Genomic DNA, 23,860 nt, shown 5'->3' on the forward strand with positions numbered 1-23,860 from the left:
TGAGTGCCTCTCTTAGGAGAGGGATGTTATCTTACCTTTACCATATGGTGGGAACATGCAGCTGGGAGGTTGCAGTTTATTAGCTAACCTGTGGCACACACTAGTGCTCTTTTCCTTCTCCCTCCTGCTGTCTTCTGCAAAATCTTTTAGTATCTGTGTGACCCACACAGGTACACAGAGTTCATAGTTCTGGAGGATGATATAGGTGGTGGTGGTATTGTGCTGTCATAAGGTCAATCGTGGCCCATTAGATCATAGCTCTTTCTGTTCTTGTTCAGTCAGTGAGGTGCTTCGTTTGTTTACTTGTTTTAAAGCAGCAGTGATTTGGTTGTCCATGAAAGGTCAGAGTCGTAGCTGGTTGTGAGGCAGAATAAACCCAGTGTTTATCTGGTGCTCCTCTGACCAGAGTCTGGAAACTTGCAAAGGACTGGATGTTGTAGTGGGTTTTGTTTGTTTAAACATTAGGATTCGGCTTGAGGATCATTAGTGCTTTGCTACCAGGATTATTAAGTGCATATTTAATCATCAGGAATACCAGCATTTGATGCCTACCCTTCTGTAAAATAATATGGTAGGGTTTTTCAAATCTCTCTGGATTTTGTTTTTTCATGTGCTTATTTTGGAATATTTGGTTTAGTTCTTTAGCAATGAATTACTTATGTTGACTTTAGCTGTGTGGTCTTTACTTTCTGAAGCAAATACTGTAGATGTGGTGAAATTCAAATTCTTTATTAGCCAAGGAATATTTAAGTTTTGCTCAATTAAAAGCTAGTCTACTATAGGGTGCTGGTGTCTTAGTAGCAAAAAAGTTTACTGAACTGACCTAGTCCTACTCAATTATTTTTATTGTATTTATGTTTACATACTCCAAAGATTTAAGTAGCTCAGATAAAATGCTTAATACATCTTGTAATTTTGTTAAGCCTTTAATAAGAAACATTCGACTTTATTCTTGTGATGTAGTTTATGATGAGCAATCTGGACAAAACATTTGCATTTGTGCATGTGACTGTTTTTTGCACAAAAATTATTAGGGGCTGTTAGCTTGTTATCCCAAAGCTGTATCATGAATCTAAATGTCATATGAAGGAAAAAAGTGTGGAGCTTATTTGGAGAGATAAGAGTCACCACTGTGCAGAATTACATAGAAATAATGTCCCCTCTTTGTGCTATGTTCAGGGGTGGAGTGGAGTATGTATCTTAAACTGCTTTTGTGTTTTGGGACACTGAATACTGTATTTCTCACTTGTTTATAGCTATATGTATAGATAGAATTTGTATAAATAGAAGCATATTCTGGAGAAAAATGCTCTTAGCCCAAAATACCTGTTTTGAATCTGCCCTACTGTAAGCAACCTGTCTCCTGACTAAAAGTCATCCCTGTCTAAGGAATGCTCTCTCTCATCCTCTGTAGAGTAGCATTTGGGAGGGGTCAAGTCTCTTGCTTCTGAAAAGCACAATGCTTATCTTCTGGGCTGCTTTTGTGAGTTCTTCTCTTCTAAAGGCCACTGGAGTAACATCAGAAGCACTGAGGCTCATGAACACTTCCTCGTGCAAGCACCCTGTACTCTCCTAGTTGGGGGGATCTTCTGAAGGTGGGAGACAGTGCATGGAGGGAGCTGCGTTCTTGTCACATGTTTTGTGTCTGTGCCCTAGAACAACCTGTATTTAGGAGGAGGGAGTTTGGCTATTTTGTGCAACTCTGTGAGTCTGTGCTCTCTAGGTTTTGGTTTTTTCTCCAGAGTTCTTGGATCTGGAAACAACATTTTTACTGAAACTTTTTAACTTCTTGGGGAGGGCTTTTGCCGTGTAGTCCAATACAGTGATTTAGTAGGTTTGTTTTTTTTTTTTAGAACTTTTTTAGAGTTCATTAATGATTTAGTGGATGCTTCTTAAGGTTTAGTTTCACAATACTCTGAACAAATCTGAATTGGCAGCATCTCCTGATTCTGCATTTCTGTCATTGGCGTTTGTCTGATACTGCATTTCCTAAGCTGGTTCGGAGACCTCAAGTGGCAGAAAATAATTGAATTTTTCTGAATTAGTTTGGTTCCTCAAACCATCCATCCTGTTGTAGTGCCTGAGAGAATGTTGGTGAAAATACAGGGCTTACAGCAGTGTAAAAGTTATGAGCATAAAACTTACTGAACCCTTACAGTTCTTCAAAAGTAGCAAAGCAGTCCTTTTTAGCAATTTTGTGCTTATGACACTTGTTGGTAGTTGAAAAGCACTATTTAGTGTTTGAAAGAGACAAGCCATAATGAAATGTCACAGCTCCATTCTTCGATCAGTGGGCTTAAAGTCAAGACCTGCAGTAGATCCTCTTTATCACTCATTCAGCTCATCAGAGTGCTGTAATCAGTTTAAAATCTTTGGTGTCACAACAAGGCTTGTATTTCCCTCATGCCCCAGACAGAGCTGGCTGTTATGCAGAATTCTTCCTGCAATAATTCCTTTTACTAGTAGTGTACTGTCATGGTAACTTTTGTAAGATGCAGTGGTTTATAAGATTAAATATGTAGACCCTGATCCATGAAGGAGTTTGGGCATTTGCATCCTGTTCAAAACAATGGATAGATGCTTTTGTAGATCCACACATCTGAATTCTTAGTTATTTGCTACTTTTACATTTCAAGCTGAATTTATGGTTAATTTTATAGAAACTATTTGTAAAGAAATATAATGATTCTTATTTCAGAGGACCTGAAATACATTTGCAATTGAAGCTTATTATTTTTGTTTTAAACTCTTGTGCATTTTTACATCTAACCATGCAGAATAAAAAGCTTAGAAATTACATGTGCTACACATGGTGGGTTTAAGTCTTATCAAGCACTCAAGGAGTGTACTCTGTCATTTGAGTAGGTGAATAAAATTAAGAAATAGCAGAGTGATGTTAGGAGGCATGCAAAAGCTATTCCTTCTGTTACTGAATTTAGGGATTTGAATGGCAGGTAGTTGGCTGAAGACTTTTTAAGTGCTTGTCAGTGTTGGTGAAGGAAATAGGGAAGAATTTAAGCTGATACTTTGTTAGCATGAATCTTGAATGTGACATTTAGAGAGTGTGTTGAAAGGTCTTCTGACATCCAGGTGTAGCTTTAGTTCAAGCACTTCTATTTAGGAAAAAGTTATATTCACGAAAAAATTAATGTATAAATCTGTTGTGCACCATCTGGAGTAGCTAACTGCTTCCTTTGTTTCTTTCTAGGAAATATCAAAATAAAGCAGATGTTGTGTCCTGTACTGTTATCTCAAGGTTTTGCAAGTCATTCTGTTATGTGCTTCTTGGCAGCAGGAATGTAAACTAATTCTTACAGCACTGAACTAGAACCTTGACAAGGTTACAATTACAGGTAAGAACAAATTATGCCACTTTGAAATTTGTGAGAACATATAGTTGCTTTTACTTTGACTGTGTTTTAATTTACAATTTGTAATTGACCATGGATTAACAGAAATTTCAGAGCATATTGGATAAAATTATGTGTTTTTTTCTTCTCTAGATGTATTTGAATTTTGTTTAATGCTATTTTTTAATAGGAGGAAACATAATTTCAAGTGTAGCTTCTTTCTGTTATACAAAGCACTGTTAATTAATTGGGGGAAGAAATGTAATTTTTCACCACCTGAAATGTGTGCTGACCCAGATTTTGGGAAAGGTATGTTCTCACACAGAAGACTGTACAGTGTCAGTAAAAAAGTTATGTTTTGCCGCTGTGTTGGGATCAGCTTACTGTCTGCATATGGCTTTTTTCCCCACAAGGTCTGCATTTCTGCAAGAGCACTGATAGCAGCAGTACTGCTTAAATTACCTGTTTTAATCAGTTACAGAAAATCTCTAAATTTCTTGACAAGGTCCCCTGTAGCTTCAGCTCTTGAATCACCTTTTCAAGGGTAAAGGTTGATGTCTTTTTTCCAGGTCAGTGAAAATGTTTTGACTGCTGGTTTTCTATCATTAACTTTGTCTGACAGCGGTGGAGATAAGTGGTCATGCTCTTTGTCACCTTCTTCTGAACCTGTGTGTAGGGAACTAAAAGTCAATGTTCTTTTACTCTGACTACTTTAAAAAAAAATATAAATTCAGTGGTATAAAACTATAGTAATGGAAAGAAACCCCACATCCTTCACAAATACCTGTGATAGAGATTGCATATTTTGGTTTTTGTGTTTCTGAAAGATTTATTTTGGTTTTTAAACAGGGACTATGTGTTTTGAAGACTGTCTGTGAAATAGCTTTATTGCATGTGCCCAATCTGCAGAATCATGATCAAGTGAAGGCCTTTCAGTCTTGATTTTGCATTTGGGTGTCTTTGATAGAGTGGCTTGCCACTTGTCAGTAGTGGCAGGCAAGAGTCTGGACTGTTGTTATGAAGCAGTCTAATGTGTCCTACTCTGAAGTTCAATAATGCATAGGGTCATAAGTCAGTGACAGGTTTGTGCCAAGGAGGTGGCATTGATTGTTCTGCTACAATGAAGGAAGGGTTCAAACGTGGTTTGTTTTGAGGGTTTCTTTGTTAGTGTTGTGTTGATCGAATGCTCATACTTATTTTGCAGTGATGTAACATGTTGAAAAAAGGCACAACTCTTCTTATACTGTGCCAGTCAGACTTAATTTGAGTGGACCTCTAGTATTCATGTAGCCCAACCCTTGTGTCCAGCTTCCTCAGATTTCTGTGTGAATCAAGAAGTCATCCCTCAATTATGTTAATAAAGGTGTATTGGTTTACTGTGGTTTTGCAGACCTGTTGCAGAATCCTTATTCTGGTCTTTCAGACCTGTTTGGGAACAATTTATTGATTATATGAATTGATGATTCATTGCTGCCTTATTATCACCAAAGGTTGTCTGAAACTTTCTGTAAACAAATTGAAGGAGGTAAGAAAAATTATCTGAAATGCCTAAATTTAGAATAAGAGAGAACTCATGCCTAGTGACATGCTGCTTCATGCTAATGAGTAAAATTCTTCAGTTTTAATATCAGTAGTGTATCGGATAAACTTTGGTTCTCTTAAAATCTGAGGTGCTGTTTGTTTAACAAAAACCTGGCTGCTGTTTGTTATATTGATGATTAAGAAGGACCAAGCTAAATTTACACTCAAAATAATTGGTCTCTTACTGAATGTAGAGAACCAAAACGGTGATTCTGCATAGAAATAATTATAAACTTTGGTAGTGAAGGATCACTTTTATACTTGGTCAGTGCTTTGTAGTATCCAAGGGCCACATGTGCATCTGTTCTGAACAGCCCAGTAAAGAAGTGAGAACATTCTTATTGGCTAAGGAAATATGAGCAGATATGGGCAAACAGAAAGAATTTCAGTTAATATCATAGGATGTAAATCTTGTGACCATATAGTCAGGAGAGATAAGCAACAGTACCGTGTAGTCTTTGGGTGGTATAATAAAGCCATATTGAGCTGCAGGGTTTGAGTTAAGGACAAAATGTGACTCCAGGATTAATAAGCCTGGACAGGTAATATCTGAATTAACCAGGTAGGCAGGCCCATTTCACTGAAATGGCAATGCACCAAATTTCTACTCCAAGAAAATGGTAGAAGAGCATGAATGGTGGCTTATGCAGAGCTATCTTGACTCTTAAAGACTTTAGCCTTCATTCTGGTCCCATGCAGGTACTGGCAGCAGTAGTCTGCTTTGCATTGTCTAGGCCCAGCCTTATTGTATTTGATGAACCAGCCTGGGTATTTACCTATCTTATGTATCACTTTTTGTGACTCTGTAACTCAGATAAACTGTTTGCAGATAATAAAGGGGATTGAATTTCCCAGGCTTTGTGGTGTTTGGAGGAAGTCTTGGTAAAGAAACTGAAGTTGTTACCTGAAGACCCAAGATGAGTGACACTAATTAAGACATGGACTACAGTAGAGTCTTTCCTACTGAGAATGATACTGCAGATTTCTTTGGTTAAGTCCCTGGAGGTGGTACAATGTGAACTAAGGGCTGTTATCAGAAGTCACACTAGCAAACACAAAATTCTGGGTAGTTAACTAGGAAAAGCACTGCGTGTTTTTTAAAGTTTTTATTTGGCCACAAAACTATGTGAATTTGACTTCTGCAATTTGAATAAAAGGGAACCTGCCTGATAAAGGTTTCTTGACTAAAAAGACATCAACCTGGGCACTGGTGACTTTGTACTATATGCTGTGATTAGAAAGGCAGATTCAGAGTCCCCTTTCAAGTTTTTTGTGAAGTTCATCTTGAGTATCTGAGGTATGATCTCTAACTTTGTATGTACCAAGCTGCATTCCAGAAAAATAAGAAGCTTCAGCATAGAAGTGTGCAGTTCATCCATGAGAGACACATAGTTGCTGCATAAGCTGAACTTGAAGATCTGCAGTTAGGTAGCTTCACCCATGTTCTAGTAAGATGCAAGAAAACAGAATATAAAATAAACCTCTGAAAAGACCACAAGCATATGTATTTTTCTGGTGTTAACAGCATAGCTCAAAAGGTGCACTCCTGGTGCTCCTTTCTATATTTTCAATCTTTTCTGTTGAAGGTTACAGCCCCCTTGGATCTGCTGTCTAAGCTCTGGCTTCCAAACCCACTGCAGTCAAAGTCACAAAGTTTCAAAATACTAAAGCTAACTTTGCACTTCTTCAGTGAAACAGTTCAAAGAGTAAGGGCAAAAACATCTCAGCCAGCAGTTCTGAAAGAAAAGAAATTGCTGGCACAATGTGGTGGTGAGCAGCTGAGGCAGAGCAGAAGCGATAATGTTTTCAGGTGGTGCTACTGACTGATTATAGATGTGAATCTACAGTGCTAAATTGTGCCTGTGGTGGTTTTGTAGCTCCAGGCCAGTTTTTAAAGTAGCTCAAGTACATTCTCAAAGTAATGTACATTCTTTGTAACTTGAGGGTTGAAAAGTAGTGGTAGGGAAAGTTGTGTTTTGTTTGTCTTTGTTACTGTTTCTTTTTCCCCAACTGTTGTAACAATGGAGATGCTGAAATTCATTTCAAAACTACAACTGTAGCTCCTAAGCATGTATGCTACCTAATGATGGGGATAACTTGAAAAATTTTTTGAAATTCCTGGTTTAAAAGCCTTTTGGGCTTCTTTCATGATACCCAGGCAGGAAAAGTTTTTTGGTAATAGGCTCTATATTTAAGTTTTATAGTGGTGCTTAATTTCTTTCTGTCAATATCTTTGATCAGCTGAGATCCTTCCTAAACACAACTCCTATGGCCACAGATTATTTAAAAACAATCCACCCACCCCACCCCCCCAAAAAAATAAACCCCATATGAATGGGGTAATCACTGTTCTTTTATGTCATTCATTTTTACTTGGAAGTAAAATATTCACATCTTATTCTTAGATTACAATCGTTTCTGTTTGACTTTGCCAGTATTTGTGGCTACGTAGTTAGAGTAGTTGTTACAGCCAAGCTTCAAGTAGAGCTCTTGCTCAAAGCTTCAGTAACAGTTTGCCTAATGTAAATTTGTATAATGCCAGCATTTTTAAGGCCAGTAAGTAAGAAGTGAGACCAGGTTTTCTGGGATCAAACATCGAGATCCTTAAAGCTGATTTCACTCATCAAATGAATTTGCATGTAGTATACATACATTATGCTATGTATTTATACTATGAGTATAGTGATAGTATAATAATAGTATATTTTAAGTGAACACAAGATGAGTAAAATATCAGTATTTCTTCTGTAAATTGAAGAAGCACAAACCAGGACAAGAGGATCTTTATGAATTTCAAAACTGTCTACAGTGTGTAGACACAGGTACAGCATAGAAGTCTGCATGTGCACATAATACACACTAGTGAGGGACTGGAGATGGAGACAGATGAGCTTTCTACCAAGACTAAATTTGTTTTTTTAACTTAAACCAGAGAAGTTATTTCTTCCTGCACTTTCAATGGGTTTTGAAAATGTTTGTCATAGATGCTTTGATTATTTATTTGTCATTTACATCTTTAATATCTAGTGCAGCATTTTTTCTGTTGAAACGTCATTCTTTTTTTATAGCAGGAGCACATGTGTTTTGTAACAGGAAACTCTGACGCTGTTTGTTTTCCACAGCACTGACTTATTAAAAATGACTAGCCTGTTGAGTGAATCCTTCTGAGGAAAAGACATTTTATAGTACACTTTTATGACCTAAGCCCAAAAGATTGATGTTGGACCATTCTCATATTATGAAAAGATACATTATTGCCTTTGGGACTGTTGACCATCAAGGTATTAGTTTAGTTCTGATGTTCTCTTTGAAGCTGACATGTGATCTGAAAATTACTTTATAGTATCTATAAGAACTTTGATTATGGCTTTTAGACCTTTGTAATCTAATTATGTGTTGGTTGCTGTTATGGTTTAACCCTTGCCAGCAACTAAGCACCACACAGCTGCTTGCTCGCTCCCCCTCCTCACTCTCCAAGGTGGGATGGGAAAACAAATCATAAAAGTGAGAAAATTCGTGGGTTGAGATACAGACTTTTTAATGGGGAAGAAAAGGAAGGAAAAAAATAATGTCCTGCCTATGTATCCTCCCAACTTCTTGTGCCCCTTCAGCCTTCTTGCTGGCGGGGTATGAGAAGCAGAAAAGTCCTTGAATTAGTATAAACACTACATAGCAACAACTGAAAACATCAGTGTGTTATCTACATTATTCTCATACTGTATCCAAACACAATTCTATACCAACTAGTAGAAAATTAATTGACTCTATCCGACCTGAAAACATGTTGGATTCTATACCATTTGCATCATACCCAGGTCCCACACTTTCCAGTACATCCCAAGTAATCACTATCACCTTTCCTTTCTTTTGATAAATTCACACAGATATCATTCCATGATACTCTTTTCTATCAGTCTGTGGGCCATCCCTCCACAATGTCTGTTGAGTTTATTTAGTCCATGACTTCGGGCTTCATCTGTCATGGTAGGAGAGATTATGTGTAGTGTTGGATCACTGCTGCACTTGTCTAGTTCTGTCATCAAAATTTGTTCTTCATTAATCTGAGTAATTCTGCTATAATATGCTTGATTATTATTTAACAACTGTAATAGCGATGACTTACAATATTATATAGCAAATAACATAATATGATTCAAATCGTTGCCTGTCCTTACCCAGAATCAAATCCCTTTGAGGTACACATTGGAAATCCTTGTCCTTCTGCATTACCCACCATGTGCACCCAGATCCTTGAGCAAGTGCAATTCTATGGGTGATTACTGGATCTCCTGTGCAGGTCTCTTGACCTGTCTTTGTTTTATGGCAAAATCAGCTTGCAGAAGGATTCAAACTATTTTTTCACTGTCTCAAAAACTTCTGTTGCTGTATCACCCCACACAGTGTTGTCATCAATGTATTAGGTGTTCTAGAACTTTGCTTTGTTTGAGTACAGTCTGGATCAGTCCGTGGCAAATGGTAGGTCTATGTTTCCACCTGTCAATTCCAGGTATAGTGGATGGCCTGCACTCTGCTGCCAAAGGGGTTGAGAACTGCATTAGCGCTATCAGTTGACATGCCACTTGGCTGCCTCTGACTCCTCTTGATATTGAAGCTCCAGCGTGTCTGGCACGGCTGGACTCGGAGGGGGCATGACTTCATTCAGGCTGTGATAGTCTACTGTTAGTCTGCACTGACTGTATGGCAGTGAGCTCTGCTGAAGTGAGTCCACTTGCCTGGGTAGCATAACATCTTCAGTGAAGGGATACCTTTCCTTCATACCTGGCAGGAGTTGCTTCCTGGGGCTGAGGGCTTGTACCCCTTTTCCAATTGTTCCGTTAATGTGCTCTTCTGTAGAACAGGATCGCAGATGCTTAGCCTCCCTACCCTCTAATTCCAGGCTACTGGCCCTGTTATTCCAGCATTGGAGCAGCCAGGTGATCATGTCCTTGCCTGGATGATGGCTGAAATATTTAACAGCTCACTCAGGGGTGTGCTGTTAACCAAAACATGAGATGGCTGCTGTCTCTTTTATGGGTTCTGCCTCTTCCACTGCCTCTTCTTGTGATGGCCCTGCTTCTTCATCCCTTCTAAATGAGCTCACTTCCATATATATCTCTCCTTGTCTATAATAGTATGGTACAGACAGAAGTTGGTGCTTTGGTTTAGCCACAGTGTCTGTCACTGGCGTTGGAGTAGCTGCTGTGCCAGTCATTTTACCATCAGATCCAGAGGCTTTTTTTGCCCTTGGAGCTACTGTGTAGTGTTGAACAGGGCTCAGGAGGCCTGGGCCAAGCCCTAGCACATTGCCTGACTTTTATTCTCTCTGGTATTATCTGGGTGACAGCATAGTTTTTCCAGATTTTGTGCTTGTTCAGTGCTGAAGTTCCAAAGCACTGAAGGTGCCCCCTGTCCTAGGCACTTGCCCATACACCCTGCCACTTATTACTCTGTCCAACCTCAGGACAGATCTCTGTATGGCTCTGAAATAGTCTTTTACCCCTAAACAACATCTTGAACGTGTCCAGAAGACATAGCAATAGGAATGCAAGCTTCAACATCCCAAGGATATTAAAAATTCTCAAGAACTGTTTTAATTAGCCTGGAGGAGAAGGGGAAGATGAAGGTAGGTACCGGTCTCCCCCATGGATTGGGTCTCTGAGGAGAAAAGGTAAAAGTTGTAATTAGTAATAGTTTCCTATAGATGTCTCCCGAAGTCTGGAGATGTCGGCAGTGCTGAGTACAAATACCAGATTGGTTTCATGACCAACAATTTTGTCGTATTATTAGACAGTGTTATGGAATACAACAACGTGATAACCTTAGGCCGGTTCCCATGGGTGATAAACAGCACATGGGGCAATATATACAAGTAAAGTAAAGTATTATGTACTGCAACTTTACCAACAAGCACACCAACTTTGAGAGCAAATACATCACCATTGTGACCAGTGACTAAACTAATATAATGAATGCTTATATAACAAATTTCTTCTGATGCGTTCTAGTCAGATTTGTTATTATTTCAACCTGTTGTGCCTTGTGTTGGGCACCAGAAATGGTTGTCGTGGTTTAACCCCATCTGGCAACTACTCACCACACAGCTGCTCGCTCACTACCCCAGCTCCAGTCAGATGGGAGAGAGAATCAGAAGAATAAAAGTGAGAAAACTTGTGGGTTGAGTTAAAGACAGTTTAATGGGACAGAAAAGGAAGAAAATTGTAATAATAAAAGAATTAAAATATGCAAAACAAGTGATGCACAATGCAATTGCTCACCACTTGCTGACCAAGGCCCAGCCAGTTTCTGAGCAGTAGCCCCTGGCCAACTTTCCTCCCAGTTTATATATTGACTATGATGTCATGTGATATGGAATATCCCTTTGGCCAGTTTGGGCCAGCTGTCCTGTCTGTGTTCCTTCCTGAGTTCTTGTGCCCCTCTAGCCTTCTTGCTGGCAGGGTATGAGAAGCTGACAAGTCCTTGACTTAGTATAGCTAACAGTACTTAGCAACAACTAAAAACATCAGTGTGTTATCAACATTATTCTCATACTGTATCCAAACCACAACTTTATACCAGCTACTAGAAAGAAAATTAACTCTATCCTAGCTTGAATCAGGACAGCTGCCTTCATTACAGCCATCAAGTAAGTATTTCTGCCTGTCAAATATAAATCGAAATGGAAAGGAACAAGCTTTTCATTTAAAATAGCTACCTATTTCCCATTTATGATATAGTAGAAAATCGTGAATATCTGTAACTGAGCAAGAACCATTTGCCAATTTATAAGTAGCAGGTATAGTTGTTTGTCTCTTAAACATAAATGCAAATGTATACACAGATGTGACTTTAAGGCCCTCTACTATATGGCTGATCTAATACCAAAGGAAGTCTTCACTGTAGCTGGGGCAAAAAAGATATTGGTCATGAATTCTTCTTGCATGTCAGAGGGGCGTGACTTCTGTATTTGTACTTCCGTACCTCAAAATGCTAGATATCTTTGGTTTCCTGAGCCTGAATTATTGCTTATGTTGCTTGTATATGAGATAAGGACCTCAAGGTAGGATTTGTATCAGGTAGGAAACATCAAAGAATGTATATTGGGATTGTAGAGAAGTAAACCTAGGGTTAGATTTTTGCCCTGGGAAATGGATGTCAGCTTTTGTTAGGGACTTGCTGCCCTGAACTCTCTTGGAAATGGCTTAGCTATTGATATAAAGCTAGAGCAGTAGTTAGAGCCTCTGCTTTAGCAGTGTATTGATCAGATTTAATTCATTCATTGCCAGAGAGGGGCAAAGGCCAATATTTTCTTCCTTTATAAAGACCTTCCAAAATCCTTTGAGCCTTGGTGATTATTGGTCTTTGCCAGGAAATAGATTTTTTTAAATTTTAATTATTTGTCTTTTACCTTTTTCCTGGAGTTGGGAAGACTGTTGGGAGAAGAGAATCCTAGGTTTTCATTCTTGATCTGAATAATATATACAGTTTTGAAGACTAGTGTGTGGAGCATGGACGAGAACTAAGTCCTTCTACATTTCCGAGAAAGTTTGGGAACTGCAGTAGATAGGGTCATCCAAATTTTCAAAAACTGAACTAATGATTTTATGTGAAGTAAACATTTTCACCACAAGGAAATTGTTGGTTTCTCAAACTGATGTGTTACACAATTAAATTTTGTTTAAAAATGAGATCTTTAGAGATTAAATCTCAAAGCTGAAGGGTACTGAATTTTTAAGTTTACATATATTGGTTAAACCAACTGAATTACTGGCTTGAAGGTGAATGCTTCATCTGTTCTTCTGTTGACTGTGTTTTCTCTTAAGATTGAATCTTGCTCTACAAAGATGTTTGGGGCTTAATGCCTTGAGTCCCTCAAGAAGTGTTGAGATATTTTGACTGAGTGGAAGCATGATGAAGTCTTCATTAAGAACTTAGACACTGGGAAGGTATTAATTCTTAAAATGTTTGATACCATATTGAGGGAGTGGTCCATAGGCCCAATGGTAGGCCTTAACAGTTGATAGATGTTGGTAGGCTGGATAAATAGTTTGATGGTAACCTCAGGAATGGTAATCAAGTCATGTAGCTGGAATAAAGAAACCTTGTGCCTCTCTACAGGCTGTGTGATAACTATCTAGGAGTGAGCTTTGCAGAAAAGAACCGGGGTGTCCTGGTGGAGAACAAGGGCAGGTGAGTTGAACATTAGAGAGCAGTCTGTTTGTAGTGGTGGAAGTTTGGGCCATATTAGAAAAGGTGTATCCGGCATTTTGGGAGGAGTGATTATTTTCCTCTCTTTGGAACTCATGAGGCTGCATCTGGAATACAGTGTGGAGTGTTGGCCTGCCATTACAGGAAAGGCACAGACATAGTGGAGCAGAGGACAACTCTCTTACTTAGGGGCTGGAACATGTGATGTATGAGGAGAGGTGAGAGCTGAGTTTCTAGAGTGTGGAGAAGAAAAGGCCAAGCTGTCTTCCAACACTGTAATGGGAGGTACAGAGAAGGTAGAGCTATGCTCTTCTCAGAGATGTGTGATAAAAGCCTAAGAGGCAAAGGACACAAGTTGATTCCTGATTGCAAGGATTTCTTACTGATTGCAAGTCAATCTCTGCATCCTTTATTACAGATCTGCAGTAGGAAATGGGATATTTCAAACATTAAGAACATAATCTTGAATAGTATGATTTTTTTTTTTTTTTTTTAGTTTCTCACTCCTGAACTGTAAAAAAGCAAAGCTACTTATGAAATAGGTAAAGCTCTAAGGTATGAAAAATGCATTTGGTGGGGTTTTTTTAAGTAGTATTTTTTATTTTACATATATAAAACATAACAGTCAATAGTGAACTCACAGACTTCTGCAACTAGATAGGTTTTGATCTTTTTCCTTACTCAGTCATATGATTTCTTCCACATTTTTGATCTTAAGAACTCAAGATCTAAAGGATATACTTTACTCAATTAGAGGAGTTTCATAGAAGTTCTGAAGTATTGGAGGATGTCTGCCATTTATTGGAGGAGGTCTAGCATTTCAGTCCTATGTTACAGTTTTATTAGTAAAAAATGTTTTTATGTGCTTATAAAATAGCTTTATATTGTGTGTAATTTGTGAATAGGTGATCATGAGCTATTAGAATCCTTGCACGAGTCTCCTTTACTGATGTTATTTGAACTATTAAACTATGTGGAACTTGTTCAGCTCTTAACTGAGAACAAAGTAAGGCAGTTCAACATACCAATACAAGTGTTTTCAGTAAACAAGTGAAAATACAAGTGAATACAAGTGAAAACACTTGTATTGGTATGTTGAACTGCTTTACTTTGCTTTTATGACACCATTTGACACAGATTATTTTTTGTTTGGGGTTCTTTTCCAAAGCAAAATCAGATGTTTCGAGAGGAAGGATTGTGAATAGTTTTGGCTGTGTATCTCCGTGATGAAATACCCTTTGTGTGTAGCTTCCACTGATTCGCAGTGTTGCAAATGTTCTTTTTGAATAAAGAAGGAAAAATAATGATACAAAATAATTGTGAATAGAATGTACCTTACTAGTTTCACTTGCAAACTGCATACAGTGTGAAGCTTACAACAACATAAGCTGTGTAACCATTTCGTCATCTTTGCTCTCCTAGGTAATATAATTAGAGGCCAGTGGACGGTAAATACAGAGATAAGGAATAAAGAAAATATTTGTGGTTTCTTATGTGTGGAATTCTTTAGATAATGTAATAAAATTGAAATGGTGAGGAAGGTAAGGGAAGTTTAGAATGGCTTGCATGTGTTTGACAGGGCTTAATGATTTCTAAAGTTGTTAAAAGTACAGAAAGTATTTTGGGAAGGTTAGATTTGGGTTTGTACATAAAATGCCCCATTTCAAGAGCAAAAAAATCTCAGAATACTATCTTGGGTGTCACAAAATTCCTTTAATAGCTACATAAGACAGTTTCCTAAGTACAAGACTTGTGTATGGTAACATCAGACTTGATAGCAGAAGATTAATACATAGACAGTTACAATTACTGTCTATGTACAATTAGAGTTCCCTAATAAATGGTACTACTAGAACTCTTGGTAGTACTCATGACTCAACTGGACAGGGCAGTTGCACAGTGTTAATTTAATTAGCATTTGTACTGTCCATGTAAAACTTCAGTTTATAGTGGCTGTTTCAGAAATCATCTTTTCCAGCAAATCTTTCTAAACCTGGAGTCCCATCAGTGTTTTATTCCATGTCAAAATAGATAACTTGAAGATCTTTAAGTAGAACATAGCATAGTACTCAAACATGAGCTATTTAGATTCTGGCACTTCACAGCTGATTTGGCTTAGCCAGGTGCTTCCCCTACCTTTTTTTTTTTTTTTCCCCTCCCAAAATAAAAGTAAATCGAGTTACATGATGTTCAGTCTCTTACAGAACCACATTGCTCCTTTTGCATAATGTTAGTAGCACTTGAATCAAAGGCCATTAAACCTGGACTAAGACAGTAAAACTAGACTAAAAAGTAAACCAGGTACAGCGTTGCTGCAGTATTTGGGGAAGTTCATCAAAATTTTTATTAAACTAAGAGTGGGAGACAGTTTAAAGAGGCATTAACTGTTGAGGCCTTTAATAGTGGGGATCCTCAGCACTTCACAGAGATCATTGAGGTAGAATGGTAGTGTGAAGTTTGAATTATCTGTGTGTAGTCCTGTGTATACTTAAAAGGTGTTTAGATGAGGGGAATGGCAGAACCTCTTTCTGGCCTAGTAACAAACTCTTAAACTAGAACTAAATTATCATGGCTCTGCAGACTTGGTGGGTACTGCTGTGTCAGAGACCTAATGACTGACAGAACAGGGTCAGTCATGGCAGAATTCTCACCAATTCTTTTTGGATGAAGGTTGCTGTGATTTTTCACGTCAAAGGGTGGTCATTTTTAGCATGATCAGAAGTTGTGGTATCTGAATTTCTGGATCTGTGTCTTAAAGAATGTATTCTCTGTTAACTTTGTAAAGTGCAAGATAGTTTTCCAGGTCTATATAGGACAACTGAGTCTAATACAGGAAAGGAAATAAGAAGTTCTCTAAGTCTTCAATGTAGATTATTCACATTGAATAATCAGAGAGCAAGCTTGCTCTCTGGAGATGGTTCTTCTCATACATTTTTGAAATAGGTCTCCAAACTCTGAAAAACTTATCACTTTCTGTGGATGATTTTCTTCCCTTAGATAGCTTATATCTCTTGTAATTGAATAAATTTTAACATCAAGACCAATGCATCTTTGAACTTAAAATCGCATGTGACAGTCTTTTAGGGATGGCTCAGGGTTGGGGTTGTTCAACCTGGAGAAGCTTGGGGAGACCTTATAGGGACCTTTCAGTACCTCAAGGTGGCATACAAGAAGACTGGTGAGGGATTATTGACCAGGTATAGTGATAGGGCAAGGGGTAATGGCTTTAAACTGAAAGAGGGTAGGTTTGGATAAGAGATGAGAAAGAAATTCTTTGCTGTGCGGGTGATGAACAGGTTGCCCAGGGAAGTTGGGGATACCTCTTCCCTGGAATTGTTCCAGACCAGGTTGGATGGGGATTTGTGCAATGTGGTCTTGTGGAAGGTTTTCCTGTCTGTGGCAGAGGGGTTGGAACTAGATGATCTTTAAGGTTTTTTCCAGTCCAAACCATTCTGTGATTCTCTAGTAAAAATCGAAATGGTGTTATACAAAGGACTAAATATAATTTGTTAAGAAAATCCTGTGAGAATTTTTCTCGTACTGAAGTGAGAATTGCTGCCTTGTTTCCTTTGGCAAATGGTCTATGTTCCCCCTATTGTCACTTCTGGCATTCCTTACAAGGATACAGAAGTAGCACAATACATGCAAAGCAGTCAGTTCTTATTCATGAACATGAATTTTATTTTCTTCATGTGATAATAAAACTGGAAAAAGAGTAGGAGTGATATGATTGTTATTTTTCCATCATAAATTAGTTTCTGCAGAGGATGACAAAATTGGCAGGGCTGCAAAGGTACGTGAACTACCCTGCCTTCATATGGAGATACTTTAAATTTTATGAAGTGGTTCTTTGAAAAAGACAGCACCTCACACAAAAAACTGACACTAAAAATGCAGACGGGGGTTGTAAGTTCACAGTTCATTTGTGTCATGTATTAATTCATTTTTCCTCCAACATAGTTGTTGACTTTTGCACATGTACATGCTTTATCACTTGTTTTATAAAGAAGAAACACAGGAAAGGGCGAACAAAGCTTATATGGAGTGGTGGTTTTATAAATAAGACTTTTCTTCTCTGTTTTCCAGATTCAATATTGCATAAACATGGGTGCATTTTTGGATAAACCAAAAACTGAGAAACATAATGCTCATGGTGCAGGGAATGGCTTGCGTTATGGCCTCAGCAGTATGCAGGGATGGAGAGTGGAAATGGAAGATGCTCACACAGCTGTTGTAGGTATTCCCCATGGCTTAGAGGACTGGTCCTTTTTTGCTGTCTATGATGGTCACGCGGGATCTCGTGTTGCAAATTATTGCTCCACGCACTTATTAGAACACATCACTAACAATGAAGACTTTAGGGCGACAGAAAAACCTGGATCTGCTCTTGAACCTTCAGTGGAAAATGTCAAGAGTGGAATCAGAACTGGCTTTTTGAAAATTGATGAGTATATGCGCAATTTCTCAGACCTCAGAAATGGGATGGACAGAAGTGGCTCAACAGCAGTGGGAGTTATGATTTCACCTGAGCATGTATACTTTATCAATTGTGGTGATTCACGTGCTGTTCTCTATAGGAATGGACAAGTCTGTTTTTCAACACAGGATCACAAACCTTGCAACCCGAGGGAGAAAGAGCGAATCCAGAATGCAGGAGGCAGTGTAATGATTCAGCGTGTTAATGGTTCATTGGCAGTTTCTCGAGCTCTGGGGGACTATGACTACAAATGTGTTGATGGTAAAGGCCCTACAGAACAACTTGTTTCTCCAGAGCCTGAGGTGTGTGAAATTTTAAGGGCAGAAGAAGACGAGTTTATCATCTTGGCTTGTGATGGAATCTGGGATGTAATGAGCAATGAAGAGCTCTGTGAATTTGTAAAGTCTAGACTTGAAGTATCAGATGACCTGGAAAAAGTGTGCAATTGGGTAGTGGACACTTGTTTACATAAGGTATGTAACTTTTCTCCTAGCAGCTGTTCTAAAATTATCTCCTGGTTAGATGGGTACAGATGTTAACAGCAGTTCCTGGCCTACTGTTCCACTTCTCCATCTTCCTTTCCTCAAAGTTCTGTACCAGTTTGACTATATATCCTTGCTGAAGAATATACAACCTCATCCTTAATGCTTGGAGAGGTGATAGCATTTGCAAAAATAAAGGTTTACGTATGGTTCCAGCTCTAAACTTTGATTCTAAATACAGTATTTATAAAAGTAATCAAGGCTGAGGAAAGTATTTTGTGGAGTTTTTTGTTCTTTAAAGTTGGGTTGTGTTTGCATCTTTTACCTAAAACCAGTGTTGGCACCATCCCCTCCTCAAGGTAGGGTTTGTCTGTCATCTGAAGTGGTGTCCTTAGTTCGTTGTAACTGAGTTGGAGAAGCACTATTTTGCATTCAAGCTTGCTTGAACTCCTCAAATTTAGAGTTTTTTTGGAGCAAGTCCAGGTTGGTCTACACATGTTAAACAGGTATACTGTTTCCAGCATTTCCTGAAGAGTGCAGCTCCTACTAGTGCAAATAGAGTTCCTTTGTTGGGCCACAGACCAAACATGCAATTTTGAGGAAAATACTAAAATTCAGAATGGTAACTATAAAGGGTAAGTAGGTGGTTTGGGTTTTTTTTCAGAAATATGATTGGTTTCCAGCGTATACCATACCTGTATGATTGGTTTAAATGCTGTGGCTTGTCTGACCAAGTACTCAACCAACCTTGTTAAAGTATGGTCACTCTAAAGGATGGTCACTCCAGTAAAACTGAGCAGTGACTGCATGTTTATTTTCCAAAGTTCTATCCTAGATCTCTGCAGTTTGTAAGGATATTAGAATGTTGTCTTCTGTCTTCAGGATGTGAATTGTACCACATAATACTGATAGGTGTCCCCATATGCTTCGTAGAAAGGGGAATGCAGACTAACTCCTGAGTATTTCTGAAGGAATTAATGTCACATTCCTACTTAATTGCCTCAGGAGAAGGATTTGTTGTCACAGATGGTAGGAACTGTCTGGTAGATTGGGTTTACACAGAAACAATATGCAGTGACACAGAAAAAAAAGTTAAGCTATAAACTAGTATATAAGTATAAACTAGTTATTTATAGGTCTGCTTGATCTCCTTGTAAGAGAATTAGAACTGTGTTTTTAAATTTGGCTGTGAATTATAATATTGAAAATGAAATATGATCAGGAAAGTGGTATCAGAGTTTACTAGTGAAGAACTGGCATTAAAATTAGTACCTAAAAGAGCCATTGACAGATGTTTCTGAGCACATCATAGTCTGTAGGGTCACCTCAGCTGTACTAAACGAATTCATATTTTGTACTTGGTTCAAGGTGCTGTGACAGGTGCATTCTGATAAACGGACTTGTGATGAATGTAATGGCTTACATGAATGCCCTCCAACTGAAACAAACCAGTAGCTTGAGCTAAGTTGTTCTAATAGTCTAGAAGAGTGTTCTGCATTTCATTTTGCAACAGGAGCTGTTTTTCTATTAGGATTAGGGTAACATTCCACAGCTGTCTAATTTCTGACCTGCTTTACTGATAGAATTTTTAAATGGTTAACATGTAAATAAGTCCATTAATTACTTTTAACTTTAAGACTAAGAATATACAATCAATATCAGTAAAATGGATTTTAGTGAGCAGCGTCATTGGGACACTTAAAGATTCTTATTAATCAAAATACAGTTTTTTTGCAGGGTTTCTTTTCTTCCCATGTTTATATGTAGTGCTATATTTGGAACAAGTAAAAATGTGATTAGAGTAGAAAAATGAAAAATAAGATTAAAGGTACTAACTTCCCTTTTTTTTTTTTTGTCATGTAGGGGAGTCGTGATAACATGAGTATCGTATTAGTTTGTTTTTCAAATGCTCCTAAGGTCTCAGATGAGGCAGTGAAAAAAGATGCCGAGTTGGATAAGTACTTGGAATCACGAGTTGAAGGTAAGAAATCCATTTTGTACACTAGATAGTGAACAAATAACAATTTGATTGTGATAGTGAGCACAGTAGTGTCATAACTATCTTCAGCATGAAACCAAAAACTCTGAAAGCCATTTTCCTGCCTTATGTTGAGTTAAATTCAGACCTGGTTACAACTCTGAATTTTTGTCTGTCAGGAAAAGTGTTTTAGGCCTTGTGCTTAGTTTATCCTGGTATTCTGCAAGCATTTTCTTAATGTGAGTTTCAGGTTTTTTACTGCTGTCTTTACAGGTCAAAACGCAACTACCAAACTTGCAAAGTGTTATATCAGCTCAGTAAACGGTGATCTTGCTAATGTCCTTGTTATAAAATATTAAAGGAGTACTTGTACTATTTCTTCCCTTTCCTGTGAAAGTTTTTGACAAAATGAAAAGTCTGTACTGGGTTTTTGTGTCAATGTCCCAGTAATCTAGATAGTTGATGTAGCAAACCTAAATTTAGATATATATGTAAGAAGGCCTTCAGATACAAGTTAATCTCCAAGCTCACAGCTGTTGTGTGTGGTGTCTTTTCCTCTTGTTTAAATGGGATGTAAATTGAAATGGTTTCCTTATTTGTAATTTCTGTTGAGATTAGAGAGCACTAATGGTCACTTCGAATGCTAACTCTAGGCATGTTTCTTGGAACTTGGCTTACATCCCAGGCTTCCTAGATGACACTAGTTAAGATAAATACTTGTTACCTTCTGTGTCAGAGTAGAGTACAGGAGCTGTTAATGGGCTCTGGGAGAGAGCCAGGAGCAGTTACCTTCTCTGACAGCAGTCAGGTGTGCACAGTGGTTACAGGTTACTATTCCCAGCTTTTTGGTGGCTCCTCTCTGTTGGCAAATAGGTGAAAAATAAATGGAATTGCAGTATGTTTTATTGCTTTCATAAGTGAATGTTAAGATTAATGGAAAGCTGTCAAATAACTTGTGATCAGTGAGTGGATTAACTGAAAATTTTAGCTCTATTGTCCTATTTAACTAAATACTACATGCTCCAAAAAAAACCCCGCAACAGTGGAGAGTGTGTAGTCTAAACTGATATGTAGTCATTCCAAATATAACTCAAAATGATTGTTTAGCTTAAGTGCTTCAGAGAAATTAATTGCTTCAAAGCTTGAACTTCTGTTGCTTCAGCTCTTCTTGATTTTTTTTTTAATTTTTTTTCTCCTGCATGAGTTCTGTGTCATTCAGTGTTCCACTAATTGGACAGAGTGCAAGACCATTAAATGTCAAGTATTTAGCAAGGAATGATAGTTAGCATATTTGAGGAAATTCTGTCAACAACCGGAGAAAGTAAAGGAAGCAGACTTCAGAAGAACTTGAAATATTTATCTGATTATTAACAAATTCTATTATTAATAAGTTCTATGAAATTGTAATTTTGATACAGTCTTCTTATTTAAAAAGAAAAAGGTTGTTGGACTGAAGTTTTTACCTTACACTTGTGCCTTGAGTATTAGTAGTTCAGAAATTATAGAGAGAAGCTTTAGCAAAATGTTTCAAACCACTAAGCAGCATGAGGAAAATTGTTTAGAAATATGTTGGATTTTTTTAATTTAAAAACCAAAATAAAAAGTGGGAGAAGAGTATCATTTTAAGTGTTGGAGTAGTAAATAAAAGTTTTGGAAGGTGGGAACTTGTTTTGATCAGGAGAGGACTTCTGCCTTACTCAGTTTTGCATTCATCTTTAGACTAATTATGGTCTAGAAAACAGTGCATGAAAGAGCTGTGCCTCAAGGGTTTAAACTAACTTAATTCTAAAAATGTAAAGCTTGGTAGATACGTTATGATGTTGATAATATGGATTTGTTTAAAATGCCTTTCTAGACGATGACTATTCCTTTCAAAAAGGAAATAATGCCCTTTGAACACAGTGAGTTAACAAGAAAGACATTTTTCTTTAATCTGTTAAAAAGTTAACAGCCCCCACCTTATATCCACTTGGTTGATTGCCAATAACAATTTTATTTATGCCTGTAGTAAAAATATTCTGAAAAAAATAAACTTGTCTTAGAACTACTAAACTGCAAAGATAGATGTCAAAAATAGAAGCTATGAGTTCTCTTGAATACTCTTGTCTTTCAGTAAGTGACTAATATAAATCAGGGCAATATTAGAACTTAATATAAAATCCTTTGAGACTTACTGAAGCAATTTTAGTTTGATCACTGGTGTTTGTTCTTAATGAATGTACACTATTCAGCATGGACTATTGTTTCTGTTCTTTTGTGGACCTTAAATTTTAAGTTGACTGGACTAACCCATCAAACCTTTTAGGCAACTGGTTTTTTTTCACTACTGTACTTGGGCATTTTAAGGTCTGGCTCGGAGAAGAAAGCTGTGTTTGAGACATACTTTTGTTTGGTTTAAAGAAGTGGAAAAAAATATCTGTTCAAAAGCAATTTAATACTTGCACATGTAGCATTTTTACTTTGTATTTGTCCATTCCTAAGTAGCATACTGAGATTCTGTATATTTGTATAATGAGTTGAGTTAGTAGTTCCATGAGATCTTTCTGGAATTATTAAAAGATAATTATTGTTTCAATACTAGAAGAGATCTTTTACTGTAACAGATTTATTAAAAAGCATATTCAGCAAGTCAGAGTTTACTAGTGGCAGAACTATATACCAATGCTCTTTTAATAGTTTGGGTCTTGAGGTTGACAGGAGGTGGATAACTACATTCCAAAGCTGCCAGTTCTAGAGTATACTGAAATACTTAATGAGGTTGTAGTCAGTAGCTTGTGCTTGAGTCATTTATGACTGTGAGCACAGCCCTGCTTCTGGTTTGAGTCATTTAATTGGTCAAACTCCAAAGTAGAATCATAGAGCCATAGAATAGTTTGGGTTGGAAGGGACCTTAAAGATCATGTAGTTCCAACCTCTCCGCCATGGGTAGGGCACCTTCCACTAGTAATACAGGTGTGTTGAACAGTAGTGAAGTTATGCTGGGTCAGTCTTTTCTTACTGCCACTTGCAAATACTACTTTCTCTGTTTTCCTCTGTTTTTCAGAGATCCAAAGTTTGGTCACATAAAGAGAAAACTAGGTACAAAAGTCAGTTCAGTTCTCTGTTATATTTCAGTTTATTTGAAAGAGTATATCAGAGTTGCAGTTAATAACAAACAAACAGAACCCCACAAAACCCAATAAGCACTAACCCCACAAATCATAAATAGGGACATGTGATCAATGTAGGCTTAAACAGTCTTATTACTAAATACTCAGTTAATAGAGTGAGTTGGATGATGCATTTTACATGTGTGGAATATATACTGTATATAAAACTGATTTGTCATAATAGCTGGGTGTGATAGGAGGTGCTGGAACATAGAGAACTTGTAATGCTGTCTGGTTGGAGACTTGCGTTATATAAAATGGAAATACAATGTTAGCTGAATTTTCAAAATGCCCATCTGTGAGTTAAGTGTTTAAGGCTTTCAGTGAGAAGTATTTTAGGACTAAATTACTGGACTTTCATGGATTTACATATATGATAATATCAGGAAATTATTCTTTGAGTGTTGGAATTATATTAGCAATGCAAAGTTAATTGCAGGATTATTCTTAACATCATAGAGATGAAGGTGAAAACCTTGCAAATGCCCATAAATCTGTTTCTGAAAACATGTGGTTTCTTTCTCTAGTGGCCTTTGTCAAGCAAATCCACAGTGCTGATGTGTAATGAAATAAAGGTTATGCTTGGTCATTTGCTTTGTTCTCGATTTTCTATTAGGAAGCTTTTCGCTTTTTTTCTT

General features: G+C 37.6%; 1 protein-coding gene across 2 annotated transcripts in view; it reads left to right on the plus strand.

The window, feature by feature from the left end:
- Positions 1-23,860, plus strand: part of PPM1B (protein phosphatase, Mg2+/Mn2+ dependent 1B) — a 54,183-nt gene that overhangs the window by 15,235 nt on the left and 15,088 nt on the right. For both annotated transcript variants that reach the window (XM_039386964.1, XM_027723389.2), the window contains 3 exons: positions 3,209-3,353; positions 17,223-18,086; positions 19,959-20,076. In XM_039386964.1, coding sequence (XP_039242898.1) covers positions 17,241-18,086; positions 19,959-20,076 — 964 coding nt within the window. In that variant the 5' untranslated portion in view covers positions 3,209-3,353; positions 17,223-17,240. Of the gene's footprint in view, positions 1-3,208; positions 3,354-17,222; positions 18,087-19,958; positions 20,077-23,860 lie in introns of those variants that run through there.

Source organism: Pipra filicauda, unplaced genomic scaffold (assembly GCF_003945595.2).
Source record: "Pipra filicauda isolate LSUMZ 115617 unplaced genomic scaffold, ASM394559v2 scaffold51_size4534324_pilon, whole genome shotgun sequence".
In the NCBI taxonomy this organism is placed as follows: domain Eukaryota; kingdom Metazoa; phylum Chordata; class Aves; order Passeriformes; family Pipridae; genus Pipra; species Pipra filicauda.